The 23,128-nt window shown below is 37.6% G+C and overlaps 1 protein-coding gene across 10 annotated transcripts in view; it reads right to left on the bottom strand.

The window, feature by feature from the left end:
- TMEM135 (transmembrane protein 135) overlaps window positions 1-23,128 on the bottom strand; it is a 290,564-nt gene that overhangs the window by 94,434 nt on the left and 173,002 nt on the right. The window contains exon 6 of one of the 10 annotated variants that reach the window (XM_089332374.1): window positions 9,702-13,133. The exons of the other annotated variants lie outside the window; for them this stretch is intronic. Within the exon in view, the coding sequence (XP_089188500.1) occupies window positions 12,876-13,133 (258 nt within the window). The 3' untranslated portion in view covers window positions 9,702-12,875. Of the gene's footprint in view, window positions 1-9,701; window positions 13,134-23,128 lie in introns of those variants that run through there. 10 annotated transcript variants of the gene reach the window in all.

Raw genomic sequence — 23,128 nt, 5'->3', positions numbered from 1 at the left:
GTAGCAAAAGAAGAAGCTTATAGGAATATATTTCCAATTATCCCCTCCAGATCTTTTTGCTGTTGTTGTCATCCATTGTTTACACATACACACATAAATAGTCACCACTATTTTTAATATTTTCATCATTTTTCTTTAAGAATATTTTTCTTTAAGAATATTTATGAATATCCATCTTCATTGTGTTTCTTGTACTAGAGTTTCATTAGGTCTCTTGGATCTACAGGTTTAGTTTCCACCAAATTATAAAATATTTAGCCTTTACTTCATCAACTATTTTTTCTTCTCCCTTTTCCTGTCCTTTGGAAACTCAATTACATGTATAAATAGGTCAGACAAAACTACCCCACTGTTCACAGGTGTTCTCTTCATTTTATATATTTTTCAAAAAAAGTTATTTTTTCCTGTGTGTTTCATTTTAGATTATCTATGATTATGTCTTCAAGCTCAAATATTTCATTCGGTAAAGTATAATCTGACATCAATGCCATCCAGAAAACATTGACTGACACTGCAATTCTGTCTTTAGAGCTTAATTTTCTTTGTTGTTGTTATTTCTTTTGGTATATTCTTACTTTCAATGTCTCTAACTTTTTGAAACTATAGAATTCAATTATAACAACATTGCCTGCTTATTCCTCTTTGTCAGTACTGGCTTGGTATTAATTGACTAATTCATCTCCTCATTATGAATGAAATTGTCCTGTTTCTATTATATGATAATAACTTCTTACTGGATGTCAAAAATCCTAAATTTTACCTGGATGAGTACTAGATATTTTTGTATATCCATAATTGTTCTTGAGCCTTGTTCCAGAACATAATAAGTTACTTGGTAAGAGCTTGATCTTTTTTTTTAACTTTTATTTAATGAATATAAATTTCCAAAGTACAGCTTATGGATTACAATGGCTTCCCCCCCATAACTTCCCTCCGGCCCTCAACCCTCCCCTTTCCCGCTCCCTCTCCCATTCCATTCACATGAGGATACATTTTCGATTCTCTTTATATACAGAAGATCAGTTTAGCATACATTAAGTAAAGATTTCAACAGTTTGCTCCCACACAGAAACATAAAGTGAAAAATAATAGATGATTTTTTAAATGATGATGAAATCAGATCAGACCTATTGTCATGTTTAATCCCAATGAGAGTCAAGTTGGGAATTGATAATTTCTTCTTCTTCTTTTTTTTTTTTTTTTACAGAGGATCAGTTTAGTATACATTAAGTAAAGATTACAACAGTTTGCATCCCCATAGAAACACAAAGTGAAATATAATGTTTGAGTACTCGTTATAGCATTAAGTCTCAATGTATAGCACATTAAGGACAGAGATTCTACATGAGGAGTAAGTGCACAGTGACTCCTGTTGTTGACTTTACAAATTGACACTCCTGTTTATGGCATCAGTAATCTCCTTATGCACCAGTCATAAGTTTCCAAGGCTATGGAAGCCCCTGAGTTCTCCGACTCTTATCTTGTTTAGACAATGTCATAGTCAAAGTGGAGGTTCTCTCCTCCCTTCAGAGAAAGGTACCTCCCTCTTTGAAGACCTGTTCTTTCCACTGGGATCTCACTCACAGAGATTTTTTTTTTTTTTTTTTTTTTTTTGCCAGAGTGTCTTGGCTTTCCATGCCTGAAATACTCTCATGGGCTTTTCAGCCAGAACGGAATGCCTTTAGGGCTGATTCTGAGGCCAGAGTGCTGTTTAGGACATCCGCCATTCTGTGAGTCTGCTGAGTATCTCGCTTCCCATGTTGGATCACTCTCCCCTTTATTTATTCTATTGGTTAGTACTCTTTGGAATACTATACCGCAGTAAGAAACAACGAAATCCAGTCATTTGCAACAAAATGGAGGTATCTGGAACACATCATGCTAAGTGAAATAAGCCAGTCCCAAAGGGACAAATACCATATGTTCTCCCTGATCGGTGACAGCTGACTGAACACCAAAAAGGAAACCTGTTGAAGTGAAATCGACACTATGAGAAACGGTGACTTGATCAGCATAGCCTTGACTGTTAATGAACAACTTAATACATTATCCCTCTTAGTAGTTTTTTTTGTCTGTTCTACTTAATATGATTGGTTTAATTCTGTAATTAATACACAGTTATTCTTAAGTGTTGAAATTTAACTGAAATGTGATCCCTGTTAAACATAAGAGTGGGAATAAGAGAGGGAAGAGATGTACAATTTGGGACATGCTCAAGCTGACTTGCCCCAAATGGTAGAGTTAGAAACATACCAAGGGACTCCAATTTAATCCCATCAAGGTGGCATGTACCAAAGCCATCTCACTAGTCCAAGTGATCAATTTCAGTTCACAATTGATCATAATGAAAGGACTAAGAGTCAAAGGGAGCACATAAACAAGTCTAGTTACCTGCTAATACTAACCGATAGAGTTTGATCTTTTAAGGATTTGCTTTTAAAATATTGTAGGAGGGACTACAGTAGTGCTCAATCGAGGGCTAATTATTCCTCATTTCTGAGATAAGACCTTACATGTAATTTACCCAATGCCCCCTGAATCATCAAGATTTTCTGGTCTGGTTAATAAGAACAGACACTATTCCTACTCCAGACTGAATGCCAGGCACTCAATGAAGGATCTCTAATCCTTCAGGTCATTCTTTCCTTGGCCTGTAGTCACTTCCTCAAATACATGGCCTAATCCTTAATCAACTGAGAACTTTCCTCTCTAGCCCTCTGTTCTGTGAACTTTATGCAGCACGGTCTGCCCACACTTTCAGCTTTATTTCCTTAATTCAGAAAGTCCTCTAGCCTTTGTTGAAGTGACTTCCTTTTGATCCATGCCTGGAAATTCTCTCGAGGTGTAAACTATGGTAATTGTGGGGCTCATTTCATTTGTTTCCCATATCTCAAGAGTTCTCTTGAGAGAACTACATTCCAAGGGGCAAGTCCCCAATCACCCAATTACCTCCCATCAGGCCCAACTCTCAGAACCTATAATAATCAAGTCTGCACCTTTAATGTATCAAGTGTTAACATAAGACTTTAAAATTTAAATATCTTCATGCTGTCTGCATGAGTCTTGGGTGCTAAGATCTGTTCAATCTGTAATGATCACCACAAAAAATTGTACTGGGTATCTCAGCCTAATGAATGACATTTCACTGTCATTGTATATTGTATACATACAAAATTGCATATTATGTATGACTAAATGACATAACGCCAACAAGAATGACTAGTACAACATAGTTGTTCAATAAATGGTAAGTACTGAGGCATTGTGGCATAGCAGGTTAAGCTTGGAACTCTCATGTTCCATATAACAGTGCCTGGGTTCAAGTTCTATCTCTACCTCTAATCCAGGTTTGTACTAATGCTCCTGGGAGGTAACAGGTTATGTCTCAAGTACTTGAGTCCCAGTCACTGGCATGGACAACCCAGATGGAGTTCCTAGCTCCTGGCTTTGGCCTAGCCCAGCCCCGCCTGTTGCAGGCATTTGGGGAACCAACCAGCAACCAGTAGATGGAAGATCAATCAATTGATCTCTCTATCTACTTCTCTCTCTCTCTTTACTTCTGTCTGTCCCTCCCTCTCTGTCACTCTGCTTTTTAGATAAATAAACAAACTTTTAAAAACAGATACTGGGGCTGGTGCTGTGACCTACACAGCTCAGCATTCCTGATTTATACATTTCAGATCAGTAAGCAATGTCTAGGAACATAGTATCCTTGAGATTTTCCAGTTAAGAAATAATCATGGAGGCTGGTGCTGTGGCATAACAGGTTAAGCAGTAACCTGCAGTGCCAGCATCCCTTATGGATGCTGGTTCAAGTCCTGGCTGCTTTGCTTCCAATCCAGCTCCCTGCTGATGGCCTGCAAAAGCAGCAGAGGAAAGCCCAAATACTTGGGCCCCTGCACCTATGCGGAAGACTTGGAAGAAGCTCCTGACTCCTGGCTTCAGCCTGGCCCAGCCCCAGCCATTGCAGCCATTTGGGGAGTGAACCAATGGATGGAAGACCTCTCTCTCTAATCTCTCAATCTCTTTCTGTAACTCTGCCTTTCAAATAAATAAATGAATAAATCTTTAAAGAAAAGAAAAAATTATGAAAAAAAGACGTAATTAGTAAGATGGTGGCAGGAAAGTACAACCCACATGATAACCTGTCCTTTTCAGGTATGTGTAAATTGTATCTGATCTTTCACACAAATTGAATAATTTAAAGTATATAACTGGAAATTTTCAATACACATACAACCTGGAAGTTACAGTCCTTATTACAACAGAATTCTAATTTTCTAGCAGATATAAAAATAAATAATTTAAAAGAACTTGCTAATTGAAACAGCATCAATAACTGTTTACATATGGAAAATGCAGCCCTTATGAAAAATTTTAAAGAAAAATTAATTACCAAGTAAAAACCCATACATAAACTCATTCATTATACAACATACTGATTCCAAATGTATTACTCAGAGCTGAAACTATAAAAACTAATTAGACCTATCAGCAAATACAGTACTTGGTTCACATCTCTATTATTACCAGATAAAGAAAATGCAATTTAAGTAATGTAAAGGGGTTTGTTATTGACTTTTATTTTTAAAGTTACTAGGATATTCAGATGCTGGTTTTGTTTCCTGTATCCAAGCCTCTATTTTATGGTCAATTAATTAGTTGTTATAAGTCATTAGATATGCAGTTCAAAACAAACAAGAAAGGAAACAAATGTGAAAAGAAAGAGTGAAGAGCCAAAAGAAACCATGAGAGTTTAAAGATGGATTGTTAATGAAGATAAATAAATTTTTAAAAACAGGAACCAGAGAACATGGAGAAAAAGAAAGTAGAGGAATAAAATGATAATAATAAGCTACTATTTAATAATTGGGAATGGTGCTGGATATGATATTTTTAAAATATAAGACAATGTCTTTAATATTTACAATCATTCTGATTTTACAGATAAGGTAATTGGGCCAAAAAGTAAGTTACTTACCAAAAAATCACAGGACATTTAAGTGGCTGAACTAAGCCTCAAAGTGAGGACTGTCTGACTTCAAATTCATGGCTTCTGATTATACTCATCTGCCTCTGGACAATATTTTATTCTTACTAATGTTGCTTTAGAGGCTACAGTGCTTCTAAGCTAAGACTAATCCCTATGATGCTTCCAATTTTTTATATAAGTAGTCACTGTCCTTAAAAACAGGAATGAGATATAATCTCTCAGAGTTTGGTATAATAATAATAAAAATACTCATGTACTGCTCAAGACAGCCCTGCAATGTAAAGACTTCATCCTTACTTCAGAAATGAAGAGCAGAAAGGCACATTCAGGTTTTAAAGCTAGGTGAGATTCTGAATCCATGAGCAGTCACAGAGGCTTTGAAAACCCGTATTAAAGATATGCAGCTGTTAGAAATTTCATTCAGCCTAATTATGAAACATGTACTTTCTCATGCACAACCACTAAAACAGTAAGATATAGTCTGTGTGTCCAGGAGTTTATTATTTACACAGTGAACTATATCTAAGAAAAGCAAAGGTGACATACAAATTCTAGAGTCTCAAAACTTATATGAAATATATATTTTAGTGAAGCAAAGATATAAAAAATGCTTTAAATTTCTTAAATAATTATGTAAACATTACACACGAAAGCTAAAACCCTCATCTGTCTACCTATGTACTGAGATGACAGGATAAACTGCACACATGAGTTTTTGGAGCCTGTTCACGTAACAATATATGAGACCATTCTTTATCCTCATGCTGCCAAATATGTTACTTTTTCAATTTAGAGAAAAAACTTTCCCAAGTCATTCAGCACATGCAGGAGGGGAGGAGAAAGGTGCTATATGAACTCAGGGCAAAGTTACAGCTGAGAAAATATTGTGTTTTCAACAGGGTAACATAGACAGGTCACCTAAGTGAAGCCTCATTGTTATAAATAGATAATTTGTAGTAAATTCGTTATTTTTATCCAAAGGGTGGCATTTCCATTAACCTCAAATAAGAATAAAGACCAGGTTCAGGGTGGTATTACATTTTTCCCTCAGAGACATTACAAAAATAAACAAATAAGAGCTTCTATGTTACTTTTAAAAGGTCACAGCTGGTCCACATAAAACAGCACGTATCAGTATGGCAATTCAAATTTTTACTATTTGCTGAAGGTAAGGTAAGTAAGATCACTGAAGATTCCTGTTGACTGAGGTGGCCTGTAAGATAGCACTTACTCGCTACTTCATCAAACCACACATTTTTCTGCCAGCAAAAGACCAACAGCTGCCCTTCAGCTGAGTTCCACATTTTTTAGATGTCCCCTGAGAGCCAATTCAATCCCAATCATAATCCAAGAAAAAACAACCACCAACAATAAATAGAAAGATATATAATTTCTTTGCTGTTGTTTTAAACACAACATGTGAGTATTTTTTCACTCCTGTAATAGTTTAACAAAATGCTACTGAGTGTTCTCAAGTGATATGACCTGTGCCCAAGCTCAAGCCATCTGCCAATTTCTTGGGCATATGTTCATTCCAGAATTCATTTGAGAAAATTCTTCGTTGATTAGGCATGGTATTGCTCACGTCTGGTCTGGTTCTCACCATTTCTATCCAGCTGTGGATTCTTCTCTGCATACTCAGTTCCCAGTGACTACAATTTCTTCAGACAATAAAGGTCCTGAAATAGTATTTGTTTCTCCTAATGAACATGAAGGTTTGCTTGAATTCTCAATCAAATGAACTATGGAAGTGCTTTTCGAATCAATTCAATGTAGAATCTAGATTTTTATAGTATTTTCTTTATTAAATTTTATATTTATTTACTTGAGAAGCAGAGAGATAGGCAGGTTCTCAACCACTGATTTATTCCACTGTTGCCCACAAGAGTAGGGACTGAACCAGGGCTATAGTCAGAAGCTGAGAATTCGGCCGGCGCCGCGGCTCACTAGGCTAATCCTCTGCCTAGCGGCGCCGGCACACCGGGTTCTAGTCCCGGTCGGGGCGCCAGATTCTGTCCCGGTTGCCCCTCTTCCAGGCCAGCCCTCTGCTGTGGCCAGGGAGTGCAGTGGAGGATGGCCCAGGTGCTTGGGCCCTGTACCCCATGGGAGACCAGGAAAAGCACCTGGCTCCTGGCTCCTGCCATCGGATCAGCGCGGTGCGCCGGCCGCAGCGCGCCGGCCGCGGCGGCCATTGGAGGGTGAACCAACGGCAATGGAAGACCTTTCTCTCTGTCTCTCTCTCTCTCTCACTGTCCACTCTGCCTGTCAAAAAAAAAAAAAAAAAAAAAAAAAGAAGCTGAGAATTCAACTCAGCTCTTCTCCATGGGTGGAAGGAAACCAACCATGGAAGCATCACCTGCTATCTCCCTGGGTGCACATGGGCAGGAAGCTAGAATTAGGATAGAATCAAGATTGAACCTGGGATGAAGGGCAGCACTGTGACATAGTGGGTAAAGTTGCTGCCTGCAGTGCCGGCATCCCATATGGGCGCCGGTTCAAGTCCTGACTACTCTATTTCCGATCCAGCTCTCTGCTGTGGCCTTGGAAAGCAGTGGAAGATGGCCCCACTCCTTGGGCCCCTACACCTGCGTGGGAAACCTGGAGGAAGCTCCTGGCTCCTGGCTTTGAATCAGCCCAATTCCGGCTGTTGCAGCCATCTGGGGAGTGAACCAGCGGATGGACACCTGAACTCAACTCAACACAACTCAACTCTCCTCTCCTCTCCTTCCTCTCCTCCCCTCCCCTCTACTCTTCTCCCCTCCCCTCCCCTTCCCTACCCTACCCTTCCCTCCTCTCCTCTCCTCTCCTTTTCTTTGTCTCTGTCTCCCTGTAACTCTGCCTTTCAAATAAATAAATAAATCTTAAAAGAAAAAAATGATTGAACCCAGGCACTCCAATATGGACTGCAGTGCTCTAACTTCTAAGCCAAATGCTTGTCCTAATATTATCCTAAATCAATCTACACCCAAAACTTTTCCTTTCAAGTTTCTGTGATTATAACAGTAATGAAACAACAGATCAAGGCTTCTTAGCTTTGGTGGTCAACTTAAGAAAACTTCATTTTCTATGATTTTTACTCCCTCATTTTATTTGCTTTTTTTCTCCCTTTTCCTATCTATAATACAGCCTCAGTATCAAGATTATTACTAAGATATACAACAATATTGAATAGAGTTTTACAAAGTACTTACAAAATATTTTTAAAGGAGCAAGTGTTTGGTGCAGCATTAAAGTGGCAGCTGCATCCCGTACTGCAATGCCTGGTTTGAGTCATGGCTACTCTGCTCTGATCCAACTTCCTGCTAATGTGCACACTAGGAATCAGCAGGTATTGACTCAAGTATTTGGGTCCATGTCACCAATGCAAGAGGCCTAGATTGACTTCTGGACTCCTTGCTTGGACCAGGACCATCCATGGCAGTTGTATGCATTTGAGGAATGAACCAGGTGATGGAAGACCAGTCTCTCTCTCTTTCAAATAAAGTGAAAATGAATATTTAAACGGTATTTTTAATATTTTATAAAGAGTGAAAAACAATTAAAATCACTACAGACTTTTTTAGTATTTATTTAGTTAACTTGTGAGGCAGAGAGACAAAGAGAGAAAGAGAGACTTTAAACCAAGAGCTGACATCCACTGGTTCACTCCCCAGATGTCCACAACAGACAGGGGTGGTTTGGCCAAAGCCCAAAACCAGAAACTGAACCCAGATCTCCACATGGATGGCAGGAAGACAGACCCATGTACTTCAGCCATCACCTGCTGCTTCCTAGTGTGCACATTAGCAGGAAGCTGGGATTGGGAGTGGATCCAGAACTTCAACCCAAGCACTCGAATACAAGATGTGGACATCACAAGTGGCATATTAATTGCTAGGCCAAACGCCAACCACACCACTAATATTTTTTAAAAATACCAAGTCAATTTTGTTCAATGTTTAATGCATCTAATGCAATCAGAAGAAACAAATTCTTTGGCAGTACAAATGAATTAAGAATAAACGAGGAATTAAAATCTAGTGCAACTTAAAATCATGTTTACCTAGGATCTTGGTTAAAGATTCCAAAATGATTAGAGAGAAGAAAGAGATTCAGACCAGAGATTACTTTTATCATGGAAATCTGTCTTCTGCTTTGTATTTTGCATGTAGTCAAGACTTTGTATGAAATTTGAAATGAACTTGCATGACATTTGTATGAAATTGTCAAGGATAAATCTGGTCCACATGACCTAAAATTCAAACAAGCATCCGTCTCTGTCTAAAATCTAAAACATAATTTTAGGCACTAATATCTGGAAGTGTTTATACAAACTTTTCACCCCTAAAAGGTGATTACTCTCATAGTGACAAAGTCCATATTTAGTACATATGTAAATAATAAATTAACGTCACAGCACCCTCTTTGTAATTCTCTTACTGAAGAAAAGCATTGCCTGGACTATTTAAATGAACTCAAAATAATGTACCATCAAATCTGAGCACAGTCTCTACCTTGCTTGTTTTTCACAATGCCTTCACCTAAGGAGACTAGGAGGTTTCAGAAGAACAATGTGATTTTCATATGGCATTTTAGTCTCATAATTATGTTTATGATCTGATAATCATCAACTCTAATAGAAATTGTCATGAAAGGAAAGGTGAAATTTTTTTTTTTTGTTTTCTCCAGGACATGTCACTGAATATCATGGAAAGAACAGAACAAAGGCTTTCTTAAACATTCTCATAATAATAGCATTTTAATGCTGCCAGCTTTTTTAATTACAATGGGCATAGCTGCAGAGTTTCAACTTACTTTTATTGCATTATTTTATTAATGTATCCATATTAATTTTTATTTTAAAAAACCAATAATGTGAATTATACTTGTTGTAGGTTGTATAGCATAGTGGTATCTTGCAGATCATTAGACATATAGAGAATATAGATTTCATGGTTAAATTCAAAAGATATGTTTTTATTCACTCATATAAGTTATAGACTTTTTTGTTTCATCTAATCACCTAATTTAATTGCAAATGTTTCTCAGAGTATAGAAATCCAAAGACATATCAAAATAAATTCTAAAAGCCACAGTATAAAGTTCACCCTGGGATATTTGTAAAACACCATGTCTGAATACCAATGTTATCAGCACCCACAAAGTTAGAATTGATGAATAAGTAGCATCTAAGCTGAGCAGACAGCTCTATAGCATCATGCTAGGAAGATGATTACAAGTGAAACAGAAATGCTCTCAAGAATAAGTCCTCCCCATACCCACAGCACTTTGAAACTGATATTACTTGACTTTTTCAGTCTTGAAAATTTAATTAGTAACAATAAACCAGACTAATTGGGAATAGAAGCTGAGAAGTACTGAAGAACATTTATAAATGTTCTCTTTTTAGTACATTAAATATATGCCATGGCAAAAAAAAGTTATGTGTGCATATTAGCCACAATTTTCACAGGGAATTCTGTCTTTCACAATAAATAGTCTGATTAATATTTTAATAGAAAATGCCCTGAAGGAAGGCAGGTGGTTCCTGGTGCACATTGTCTCCATGTTTGAGCTATCCTAAGTATACATTCCTTCATCTTAATCAAGTTAGGAGCCAAAGTATAAACAGGCACATGTGAGAGCATGGTTTCACTTTTATGAAAAGGAAAGATGGTAAAATAACCACTTTTTAATGAAAACTAAACATGCAAATATTGAAAATATTGCTAATTATTCTGCTTCAAAAATCTCATTAGAACCCAGAATTTTACAAGTACAGAAATCTACCTGAGCAAAAATAAATTCTCCAATTAAATATACTCAATACTTAGCAGCCAATACAGAATGAATGACTAGAAAAAAAGTTTTCCCAAAATATATAAAAATGGAATGTCACATCAATTCTATTTTTCAGTGTTATGTCACTAAATTACAAAGTACAACATCAGAGCAGTTTTTAGACCAATTAAAATTCAACACAAAACTATACCTGATTATTCAGAATATACATACAAAGGAACATTTGAAAGTTCATGGAAAACAGAATTAAAAGCTAAGCTTATTTTGATACAAATAGTTTTGCATTATAAAAAACATGGTTTTTAATATAACAAGCATTTTCCATTAAGTTTTTGAAGATCCTCTCATACACATAAATTTTTAAAAATTTTATGCCAGAATAAATTATTTTAATCATATTTTCCAGGAACATTTTAAAGTCATTGTGTGTGTGTGTGTGTGTGTGTGTGTGTATGAGAGAGAGAGAGAGAAAGAGAGAGAGAGAGAGAGAGAGAGAGGAGTGAGAGAGAGAGAGAATATATAATTGATGGTCCATTAATTCTGTTACAGAATGTTTGTGTCACCCACTCCCAAACTCATATAAAGCCCTGACACTCAATGTGACTGTACTTGGAGACAGGGTCTTTGAGAGTAATTCATGATAAATGAGTTAAATAAGATCTTTAAGGTTGGACCCTAATCCAACAGGATTGGTCTCTTTATTTGTCTATTTGTCTCTTTATTGGTTTATTTATTGTTTATTTCCTTTATTAGAAAAGAAAAGAAATCTGAGGCAATGCCTCTCCCAAACACAACACCACCACATGCACAAAGGAAAGTTCATGTGAAGAAATAATGAAACAGCTGTCATTTACAATCCAAGGAGGCCTCACTAGAAACCAATCCTGACAGTACCCTGATCCTGAGCTGTTAAACTCCAGAACACTGAAAAAAATGTGTTTCTGTTTTAAATACAAATAGTATTTTGTGGTATTTTGTGTTATGGTAGCCCTAGGAGAGTAGTACAACTCCGGAAAATTAAATGGTCTCTTCTTAGGTGATTATAGACCATTCTTAGAAATAATAACTTCCAGTATTCAAATTGTTTCCAATGATATTTTAATCAACCTCTGAGTTGCTAGCTCTAATTAGCTACATATAAATGTATGTAAATATTTTACTCTAATAACTTTGAATAGAAATTATCCAAGAATCACGTGGTCTTACTCTAATAAAGTATGCATATATGTTTTCTGTGAAAGACCACTTGCTAATTTTACAGTACATTTATATACTGATTCTTAAACAGCTGGCAACCATGGAAGGCTCCAGAAGGTCACCATGAATCATTAGGAGATAAAAAACTTAGAAATTACTACCATAAACAAAGAGAACTAAATCAGCCTCAGTATACTCAGATTATCTAGTTAACAGAGAATAAGTATTGAAGAAGTAGAGCCCACAGGAACTAAGTCTGATGAGACCATGAGTCATTATTGGATAGTTCCAGAGGGAATGTACAGAGGCAGACACTATAGACCATAAGATAGCGCAATTGATGTGTGATCAGCATGGCAAGAATTTGTTGAAAATAAGTGCTTCCTATGTCACATTTTTGCCCAAAGTCAGTATTAGCAAGCTGAATAACTTCAGATACAGATTAATTTTTAAGGTAAAATGCACCATCCTCTAGGACACTCACATAATCAAATCCCTAAAGCAGAATTTCTCAAGCTCAGCATTCGTGACACTTGGGGACTCATAATTCTTTGTTGCTGGGGGACAGAGGGAAGCTGCATTATATTGGAAGATGTTTATTAGCATCCCTGACTTATACCAATTGATAGAATCACCCTGCTGTCCCCACCAGTAATAGCCACAGATTTTACTCAAAACATTGCTGAATATCTGTTTGAAGGTGTACAAAAATTGCACCCATTTGGAATCAAAGCCCTAGAAGAAGCCTAGGGACTTGGAACATTCATCCAAGCCTTGAAAGCCAGCTAATCTAATGTTTTCTCTGCTACATGAATCCCTTTTGTAATAGCCATAAAAGATCATTTGAGGCCGGCGCCGCAGCTCACTAGGCTAATCCTCCGCCTGCGGCGCTACACCCCGGGTTCTAGTCCCGGTTGGGGTGCTGGATTCCGTCCCGGTTGCTCCTCTTCCAGTCCAGCTCTCTGCCTCTCTGCTGGGGCCGGGAAGGCAGTGGAGGATGGCCCAAGTGCTTGGGCCCTGCACCCGCATGGGAGACCAGGAGTAAGCACCTGGCTCCTGGCTTTGGATCGGCACAGCGCACCAGCCATAGCAGCCATTTGGGGAGTGAACCAACGGAAGGAAGACCTTTCTCTCTGTCTCTCTCTCTCACTGTCCACTCTGCCTGTCAAAAAAAAAAATTATTTGATCAAACATCTCCTAGAATTAGAAATTCTTCAATTTACCAAGTAACAAAATTGATCTTTTAAACAGCTCTATTTGAAATCTATTTTTGACAATTCTTATTATTAAGTTTGCCTATCTCAAATTATACTGATAAATCTTGGTGTAATTTCTAATTTCATAGAAAAGTAATCATTCTGCCACAAACCATTCCTTCAAATACAAGATAATAACCTTTATGTTTGTAGATAGCAAATCAAAAATACAGAAAAAGTATCACAATTAACTCTATTTCCCCAATGGTCAAGAAGTCATCCCAGTCATCCATGGTCATCCACAGAAAATACTAGGCTATTTCCTAACACCATACTGGCCCAGGCCTGGATCATATATGCAATTACAGCAATATTTATAAACATATTTTAGAATTTAAACTTTATATCAGAAAGCTGTACCTTACAACTATAATCTTTCTTTTGAGATATTTCCATTTAATTTAAATAGGGAATTAATTTCTGGTTAAAACAAACTTTCAATTTTTTGAAAGATCTACTCACTCATTGGTGGATTAGATAATATGCCCCCCTCAGCACACTGAAAGCCTTATTATTTTGCTGTTCTATTACATCAACTGCTGACATGGATATAAATAGGTCCTTCACTTTATACAACTTTATTTCGTGTGTAATTGATGCTCTAAATTTGGCATTGCTGTGTTCTAGAATATATTTTTAAAGTATCTGATAAAATTTAAGCATTTAAATTCCCTATTTGAAAACTATATATTTTAGAAACAGCTTAAGGCAAAAATATTTTTTTGAGATCTTAGATCATTTGTGTTTTAATGGTTAGTTAAACTCCCATATCTCAAACTCAGCTAGCAAACATGTCCAATAACCTAAAAAAGTGGTTTTAAAGTTTTATTTAAGCCAAAAAAAACCCCTCTTTGTTCAAATAAATTCATAGCTGAAAAAATTTCACAAGTAAAACAAATTAATACAGAAATGCTCTGCCTGAGGCAGGGCAAAGTGCCCTGTGGTTCTGCTTTGTCTCACATACCATGCTGTACAATATTTCCTGGGAGGCTCTGCAAACGCTGGGAATACATGAAGACTATCTTGGAAAACACTGTCTTAGCACATAGTCAAACACACACACATACACACACACAAGGTAGAGGGAAGCCACCTCATCCTGTTCCCTCTATTCCCAATTCAAAAAAAAAGGTTCCATGACAGGAAAGAGAAATTCCACAATGATCATGTGTTTCATCTGTAGTAGAACAGGACAGGTCCCTTCTCAAGGTAAGTCTTAGTTTACATATCATTTTAGCAACACAGGATAAGTTGTTTTTAAGACTATAGTAGCAAAATTCAGCATAAAAAGGAAAAAGAAAAGGTAAGCTAGAGGAAGGAATAAAAATAATAATGACATTATCATTGAAAGCAAAGGAAAAGTAAAATGTTGGTAAGAATTTGCAAATTTGGTCACAATAATTTCTTGAATACCTGTATGCATACTCCCTTAATATTTAACTCTGTTGGGCTCCTGAAGACTGAGATAAAGACTAATTTCCAGGGTTGGCGCTGTGGTGCAGAGGATAAAGCCTCTGCTTGCAGTGCCAGCATCCCATATGGGCCCCAGTTCGAGACCTGGATGCTCCACTTCCAATTCAGCTCTCTACTATGGCCTGAGAAAGCAGTAGAAAATAGCCCAAGTTCTTGGCCCCTGCACCCACATGGGAGACCTGGAAGAAGTTCCTGGCTCTTGGCTTTGGATCAGCCCAGCTCTGGCTGTTGTGGCCAACTGGAAAGTGAACCAGTGGACAGAAGACCTCTCTCTCTCTCTCCCTCTCCTTCTCTCTCTGTGTAACTCTGACTTTCAAGTAGATAAATAAATTTAAAAAAAAAAAAAGGAAGCTGGAATCAGAATAGTCAGGACTTTAACTCCATGGACTCCAATGTGGGATGGAGGCATCCCATATGGTGTGTCAACTAATGTACCAAATGTCTGCTCCTAAACAGACATCTTTATCCTATATTTTATTAAAAACTTTGGCTGAAAAAGATAATTCATCTATTGTTATAATAGCATAAACTCTGCCTAAGTCAGTCAGTTTTTCCTTCCCTTAACATTCCATAGTGATGTAATCTGGGTGGAAACTTTTTTAAATACATAAAATAGGATCACTTAATTAAGCAAACACTGTAATTACTAGCAGGTATATTTTTACCTCAAAACCTAGTACTGTTGGGACTGGTGCTGTGGCATAGCAGGTAACTCTGACCGTAAAACAAATAAATAAATATTAAAAAAAAAAAAAAAAAAACTTAGCAGTGTAGTCAAAATACAAAAAAAAAAAAAAAAAAAAAACAGTGTTACAGAATCCAACCTACATAGGTACATAGGTAAGGTATTTTCCTTAAAGAAAACGTTCATTCACTCAATCTATTGCATAGCTTACAAAGAAATCACTTACCAATAAAGGGTTTCTGCCAATAAGATTTCAGCATATCTACTACCAAACCTATCACTCAATTCTCCTGTCTACCAGGGAGACTGTACTGCACTGGTGACCTAGTAAAGAAGGAATGAGTACAAGGAAACATGGAGAAAGGTTGTTCTTCACTGGCAAGTTTCCTAGAGGTCATCTGGTGGCCTCATGGGTCCCTAGCAGTACTGAATTACTTTGAAGAGTCATCATGTCCACAAAGGCGATATGATCCTTTTTGTGCTCTCAGAGCAATTTGGAATTTAAAAATTAAGACTAGAAACATTACAGTCAGCAATGACTATAATTACCACTGAAACAGAGCAATGTCTCAAAGGGATTCAATTTTTTTTTTTTTTTGACAGGCAGAGTTAGAGAGAGAGACAGAGAGAAAGACGTTCCTTCCGTTGGTTCACCCCCCAATTAGCCGCTACGCTACAGCTGGTGCACTGCGCCGATCTGAAGCCAGGAGCCAGGTGCTTCCTCCTGGTCTCCCATGTGGGTGCAGGGCCCAAGCACTTGGGCCATCTTCCACCGCCCTCCTGGGCCACAGCAGAGAGCTGGACTGGAAGAGGAGCAACCGGGACAGAATCTGGCACCCCAACTGGGACTAGAACCCAGGGTGCCGGAGCCGCAGGCGGAGGATTAGCCAAGTGAACTGCGGCACCGGCCAGGATTCATTCTTAAAGTCTGATTTTAAATGCTCAAAATTATTTTTTTCTATAACCTATCACTGTGGAAGGTAAAGGAAAGACTTAAGGGTGAGTTTCACTTCTATAGACTTTGTACTGAAAAACTGAACATAAGACATATAAGATTGTCTTCTGTCAGCCATTATTTATTTATTTATGCTATAAATTTATACTATAGTATAGCCTTCTGACATTAAGCTATCAGAGAGAGCTAGTATAAATTTATAGCATAAAATTTGACCAACGTGGCCGGCGCCGTGGCTCACTAGGCTAATCCTCTGCCTAGCGGCGCCGGCACACCGGGTTCTAGTCCCGGTCGGGGCGCCGGATTCTGTCCCGGTTGCCCCTCTTCCAGGCCAGCCCTCTGCTGTGGCCAGGGAGTGCAGTGGAGGATGGCCCAGGTGCTTGGGCCCTGCACCCCATGGGAGACGAGGAAAAGCACCTGGCTCCTGGCTCCTGCCATCGGATCAGCGCGGTGCGCCGGCCGCAGCGCGCCAGCCGCGGCGGCCATTGGAGGGTGAACCAACGGCAAAAGGAAGACCTTTCTCTCTGTCTCTCTCTCTCACTGTCCACTCTGCCTGTCAAAAAAATAAATAAAAAATAAAAAAAAATTTAAAAAAAAATTTGACCAACGTACAAGATATACATTTTCAGGCTCTTATCAATGAATACTCCCCATGGAATGAAAGGTCCATAAAATTATAATCAGAAGATTTACTATTGAACATGGGATCACAGTAAAGATGAATTAAAGTTTGAGCATTGCATAATGATATCAAATTAAGAAAACCCACTATTTCTAGTAAATCAGTAGCAATACACCTAAAAAAGACAAAGTATTTATACTCTTGAGCCATGGTATTTACCTTCTGTCCTGGCACTAACCTTCATCTGCAACTCCTCGTTCTCTCTTTTCTTGAATGACCAATACCTTTTGTAACAAAGCACTCTCCTAAAATTTTTTTTTTTGACAGATAGAGTTAGACAGTGAGAGAGACAGAGAGAAAGGTCTTATTCCATTGGTTCACCCCCGAAATGGCCACTACAGCCGGCGCTGCACTGATCTGAAGCCAGGAGCCAGGTGCTTCCTCCTGGTCTCCCATGTGGGTGCAGGGCCCAAGCACTTGGGCCATCCTCCACTGCCTTCCCAGAACACAGCAGAGAGCTGGACTGGAAGAGGAGTAACCGGGACTAGAACCTGGCGCCCATATGGGATGCTGGAGCCTCAGGTGGAGGATTAACCAAGTGAGCCATGGCACCAGCCTCTCTCAGAACTATTGATAGCTTCAACTTTTCATACGCTGCCTTAACAAGTATATAGTTCAACTTTATTTCAAATTTTATTCTAATCTAGCAATAATTCTTATCCTTCAGCATAATGAAATATCCTGCCTTTAATCAATTTTATGATGCTCACAAATAGTATTCACAAAATTATAGCTACTTAGCTGCAAGGAAAAAATGCAGAGAGCTAATTTGAGTAGAAAACTAAAATAAGTGTAAAATCATAGATTTGGGGGCTGGCTTTCTTGTGTAATGGGTTAAGTTGCCACTTGCAATGCCACATCCCATACAGGCACTGGTTTGAGGCCCTGCTGCTCTACTTTGGGTCCAACTCACTGCTAATGTGCCTGGGAAAGCAGCAGAGAATGGCCCAAGTCCTTGGGCCCCTACACCCATGTGGAAGATGGATGAAGCTCCTGGCTCCTGGCGTTGGCCTGACCCAGCCCTGGCTGTTGCAGTCATCTGGGGAGTGAATGAAGATCTCTCTGTGTCTCTCCCTCTCTTTTTCTCTCTAACTCTGCCCTTCAAATAAATAAAATAAATCTTTTTGTTAAAAAAATCAAAGGAAGTCTTTTATGCAGATCAAATGCACTATCTGATTACATTCACTACCAGCTACCTGGATATTTGCAATGCATCAAACTTAACACTTCATAAATACACACATACACACACACATAATCTCTTCTACCCAACCACAAGTAGTTATTACTATACCCATTTTACATATAAGAAAAAATATACTTAGAAAAGCTGCTAAATTTTATGCCTAAGATTTCTCTACTATGAGGTTGATGAGCTCTTTCATTTAAATAATGAATTATCCTGCTATAATGTCTCAAAAGAATTTCAATGCTATTTTATACTTGGAAAATTTACAAAAAAGAGTTCAATACAAAGGAGTAGTTTAGAAATAGATCTAGTTAGTTATTCCCTCAATCAGCTAAAAAAAAAAAGTAGACAGAAAAGGAAGACAAAAAAGACAATGGTACATCAATCCAACCAAATAAAAGGATCAGTCACCCAATTCTGCAATTCTCCTAACGACTTTCTCAATTCTACAGTACCATTTTTCCTTCTGTGTTCTTTTCTTGATTCTCTTCAATATGCTTTCCACTATATGGTTCTTATATAGGATGCTTAGGATTATAAGGTCAAGGATATAAACCTTCACAATAGATATGATAATTCTGCTTTTAAAATATTCTATGAATTAAGAATGCTTGAGAAGTCCACAGTTATATAATAAATAATAATTTTATATGAACCGACAAATCTCAACTTCAATAAAAATTTCATATTCCAAAAGGCATTGTGTTATTCTGGAAAGTTCTAAAGCTTTGAAATACAAGTCCTTATATGGTATATGACCTTGGGCAAATCAGGTAGTCTGAACGTCAGGTTTAAATGTATAAAGTGAGACTAAGAATGATGTTTTGAGGACTTAATGAAATAACAAATATATGTAAAGCATTTAGCACATTACTTAGCACTCTGATGAGGTTCAATAAATGGTGGTGATTATTACTGTAGCTTGGAAAATTTATGCTTTCAATTAAATGAACTCTGTTGCTTAATGACAGATCATTAAACTGGAAACATGTGGTCCTTGAATCCCAAAAAGAGATCTAATGGGACACCTGGAAAGTCTATTGAGCCTATTTCAGGTACAGCAAATATCACAGGGAATAAGAGAATAAGAGCCATAAGGTAAGAGAGTCACAGCAGAACTTACAAGAAAAACAATCGATATGGAAGCGGAATTAATAATTTCACCAACCTTAGATCAAACTTTGTAAGCAAAGTTTGTCTTGGTGCTGTTTTTAGAATCCTGCAAAAGAGCCCAAAGACCTAAACATATAGTCCAAGGCTCCAAAATGAAATGCAATCGAGCTATATATTCTGAACATTTTCCTTCTTCCCTTCCCTCACCCTTTTTCCCATTCCCTTTGCATTCTGTTCTGTATTCATCATCAACGTGTTTAATCAGAAAAATCCATGCTAATAGAGGTATCTAGGTACTACCTTATTAGCTTAACTATCCTGGCTAATCATGTCTTGCCAAGAAAAAATGTCTTTGAGATTTTAGGCATCATAACAGGCTAGAGAGAATTTTGATTAATCCTATCTTTGGGTGATTCTGATCAACATAGGTTCTACCACACATACTAACATAAAAATACATATTAAAATAAGAGTCCAGGCATGAAAATAATTTCAATTTTAAATAACCATGTAATGCAACTACAAATGAATGCACAAGGCTAAATATTGAAGGTGAAAAAAAAATACCCACCATAATGGCTCCTAGTATAATATGTTTAAAACTATTAGTATCCTATCAAAATGCCTTTAAATATTATACCTGTGTAGACTAAACTTATTTTGGCTAACTATACTATATGTATGTAATAAATATTGTTAAACTAACATTAAATGTTAATATTTTACACAGATGTTTCTGATTAGCCTCTTAGCAACACTGCCATAGATTATTTTGTGGATACTTTGCAGAAGTTTGCCTTGACTGTGAGATTCATTTTTATACATTAATTTAACAAATCTTCATGTGAACAATTATGAAAGTAATTTATACCACATGATAAGAGAAAATAATCAGGCTGAAAATTCCTGAATGTGCTACATGTACCATTACTTCCCTTTCCACAGTCTTGGGATAATTTGAGATTAATTTTACCAAATTTTTGCAATACTCAATTTTTATCAACTATGTTCAGACATGTACTACTAGCATTACTTAAAACCAAATAACAAATTTAACAAATTACATATTATTCTCAAATGCAGTTTTTGAAGTTTTGCCAACAATCTGGGAACACAGCATGGCCCTTTCAGACTAGATGGGCATCAATTTCTTCACTTAAAGATATGCTACTACAAAGTTGGGTTGGGTTTTAATAAAAGTATTATAAAATGAATCACATTTTAAATTACTAGAGTAATTAAGTCACAACTACTAATACAGATAGACCCAGACAGATCTAGTGATATAGGTAAAACCAAGATTTACTATAATTAGTAACAAGTGGATCCCCTATCAAACCTATCTGGCAAAGTGATGATCTCTGTACCTCGTGGAAAACTGACGGTTACCAAAACACTTACTATTTCTCCCAATTCTCTATCCTAGGACCAGCAGCATATTGCAAAACAATGATAGGTGCCACATGTGGTACAGATTCAAGAAAAAAAGATACAGAGCAAGAATAGAATCTAACCTAAATTACTTATTCAGCCAAGTTTTATTTTAAAGTAAATATTAGAAGACTGTGTCTTACTCTTCTGTAAATCTGTACACCCAGCAACATGAACATCACAAATGTTAAGTGACTGTTTTTTTTAAACAGATTTCTAAAACATAGATTGTTATATCAAATTTTCAAAGAATATCAATATTTCATATAAACTGTAGTGTTTATGACTGCAGAAATGGTAATGCTGCTACCCTACTCCAGCCTCTGATCCCTCTCAGTGATTAGTTTTGTCACTAGAGCATCTATGTTGTCATCAATGTCTAGATGACAAGTATCTTCTAGCAAGTTTTTTAATATTCACTTCTCCCAATCCACAATAAACTAATGAAAGGCATATCTTTCTAATGCACCATTGTCATCACATCACTCTTACTAAAAAATCTACATCTCCTTTTTACCTAATGAAAGTCTATACCTACCACTCCATCAATCTTATGCCTATTCAACTTCATCTCACATAAAACAGTACCATGTTTCAACCATGCTCCCATGCCTTAGAACTATCTTCAGACATCTAATAATTCCCCTCTATGTAATTTCTCATTTTGTTTTTTTAAAGTTCATAGCCATCACTTTTTTCAGCAGCAAACATACAATGAACATAGATGATAAAGTCTCCAGACTTATGCAAAAGGCAAAACTAAGCAAAAATGACTTTAATTAGAGAATAATTAGTGCTAAACAATAAAGCACTGATTTTTAAAACACAGTAGAAGTACACAGAATGGACATTTAATGTTATCTGAGAGGGTTTCATAAAGAAGGTGGAGCACAGGTATTATTTAGGAAAGGACTGCATATGGAATTTCTAATGGAAGAAACAATATAGAGACAGAATAGCCATTTAAATATTAATTATATAACTGCCTGAATGAGAATGAAGTCATTCTGTAGGGAAACAACAGGAAAAATTCAATAGACAGGAAAGGATCAAATTACAGGTATTTTTGAACATCAGGCAAAAGGGCTTGGATTTGGTGGATCCTTTGAATGAATATTCAATTCATTTATTCACTCATTCATTCACTGAACAAAGACTGGCTAACTAAGACCCTTTATAGATTCATAAGGAGCTTTCAGAAAGAGATTATCTCCGTCAAAAACCAAAATGAATTATGGGGGGGAAAGTAATGAAACAGACTTCCTAGTAAATAATAATAATAAAAAAAAAGGAAAAGGGCCTGAAATGGGTAGTGAAAAGAAATCTAAAAGTTATTTCTGAATGACTGTCGCTCCCCCTCTTCGTGGAGGAATGACACTAAGCCCTGCCTAGGCTTCATATCCGAGTCACGGCACCATTATGTCGCTCCCCATCTTCGTGGAGGAACGACACAGGACCCTGCGCTGTTCTTTCGTCTGCTCGGCCCTCCCCGGGTTTGCTGCTGGTTCTTCCCGGGTTGGCTACTGTCCCTTCCACCTCCGTGGAAGGGCAGTTCCCCCTGGCCACATTCCCCACTTCCGCAGGGGAGCGGCACACCGCCGGCCGGCTCTCTCGGGGGCTGCACAGGTGTTCCCCTTAGATGTTCCCCTTAGATGTTCCTGGTGCACGCCGTCTCTCTCCTCCTTTATAGTCCTCCTCCACCAATCCTAACTCGGCTGCCCACACGCCGAGTACGCTGCTCTCCTCCAATCAGGAGCAAGTCCTACAGTTTATTGGCTGAACTGGAGGCAGCTGTGTAGAAGCTGTTTTCTCCTCTCCCGGCGCCATATTGTGGGAGAGCAGATGCATAGAATAAGTCTTAATTCCAGTAACTTAGTCTAGTCCGGGTTGCTCCCCACAATGACTGATATGAAATTAAAGAAGAATGAATAGAGGAAAAAGGGAAAATGAAGAATAATAACAAAAAAATTTCATTTTGGAAAACATCAATGAGATACCATCATATACCTATTTGAATGAGCAAAATTCAAAACATTGATAACATTAAATGTTCACAACGATATCAGCAACAAGAACTCTCAGTCCATTACTGGTGAAAATGTAAAATGATAAGCTACTTCAGAAGATAGTTCGGAAGTTTCTTAGAAAACTAAATAGGGGTGAGCATTGTGGCACAGAGAGGAAAAACCGTGACTCCCCATGAGAGTGCCTGATTTGAGGCCCTGCTACTCCATGTTTCTGATCCAGCTCCCTGCTAACATGTGCAGGAAGTAGGATGACCCATCCAAGTTCTTGGGTTCCTGCCACCTACGTGGGTGATCTGATTGGGGTTCCTGGTTTCAGCCTGGCCTAGCCCCAGCTGTTAACAGGCAT

The sequence above is a fragment of the Oryctolagus cuniculus genome, chromosome 1 (assembly GCF_051225735.1).
Source record: "Oryctolagus cuniculus isolate XC-2025 breed Fujian yellow rabbit chromosome 1, ASM5122573v1, whole genome shotgun sequence".
NCBI lineage: Eukaryota > Metazoa > Chordata > Mammalia > Lagomorpha > Leporidae > Oryctolagus > Oryctolagus cuniculus.
Note: the sequence above shows the minus strand (reverse complement) of the source record. Positions and strands in the feature narration are given on the sequence as shown.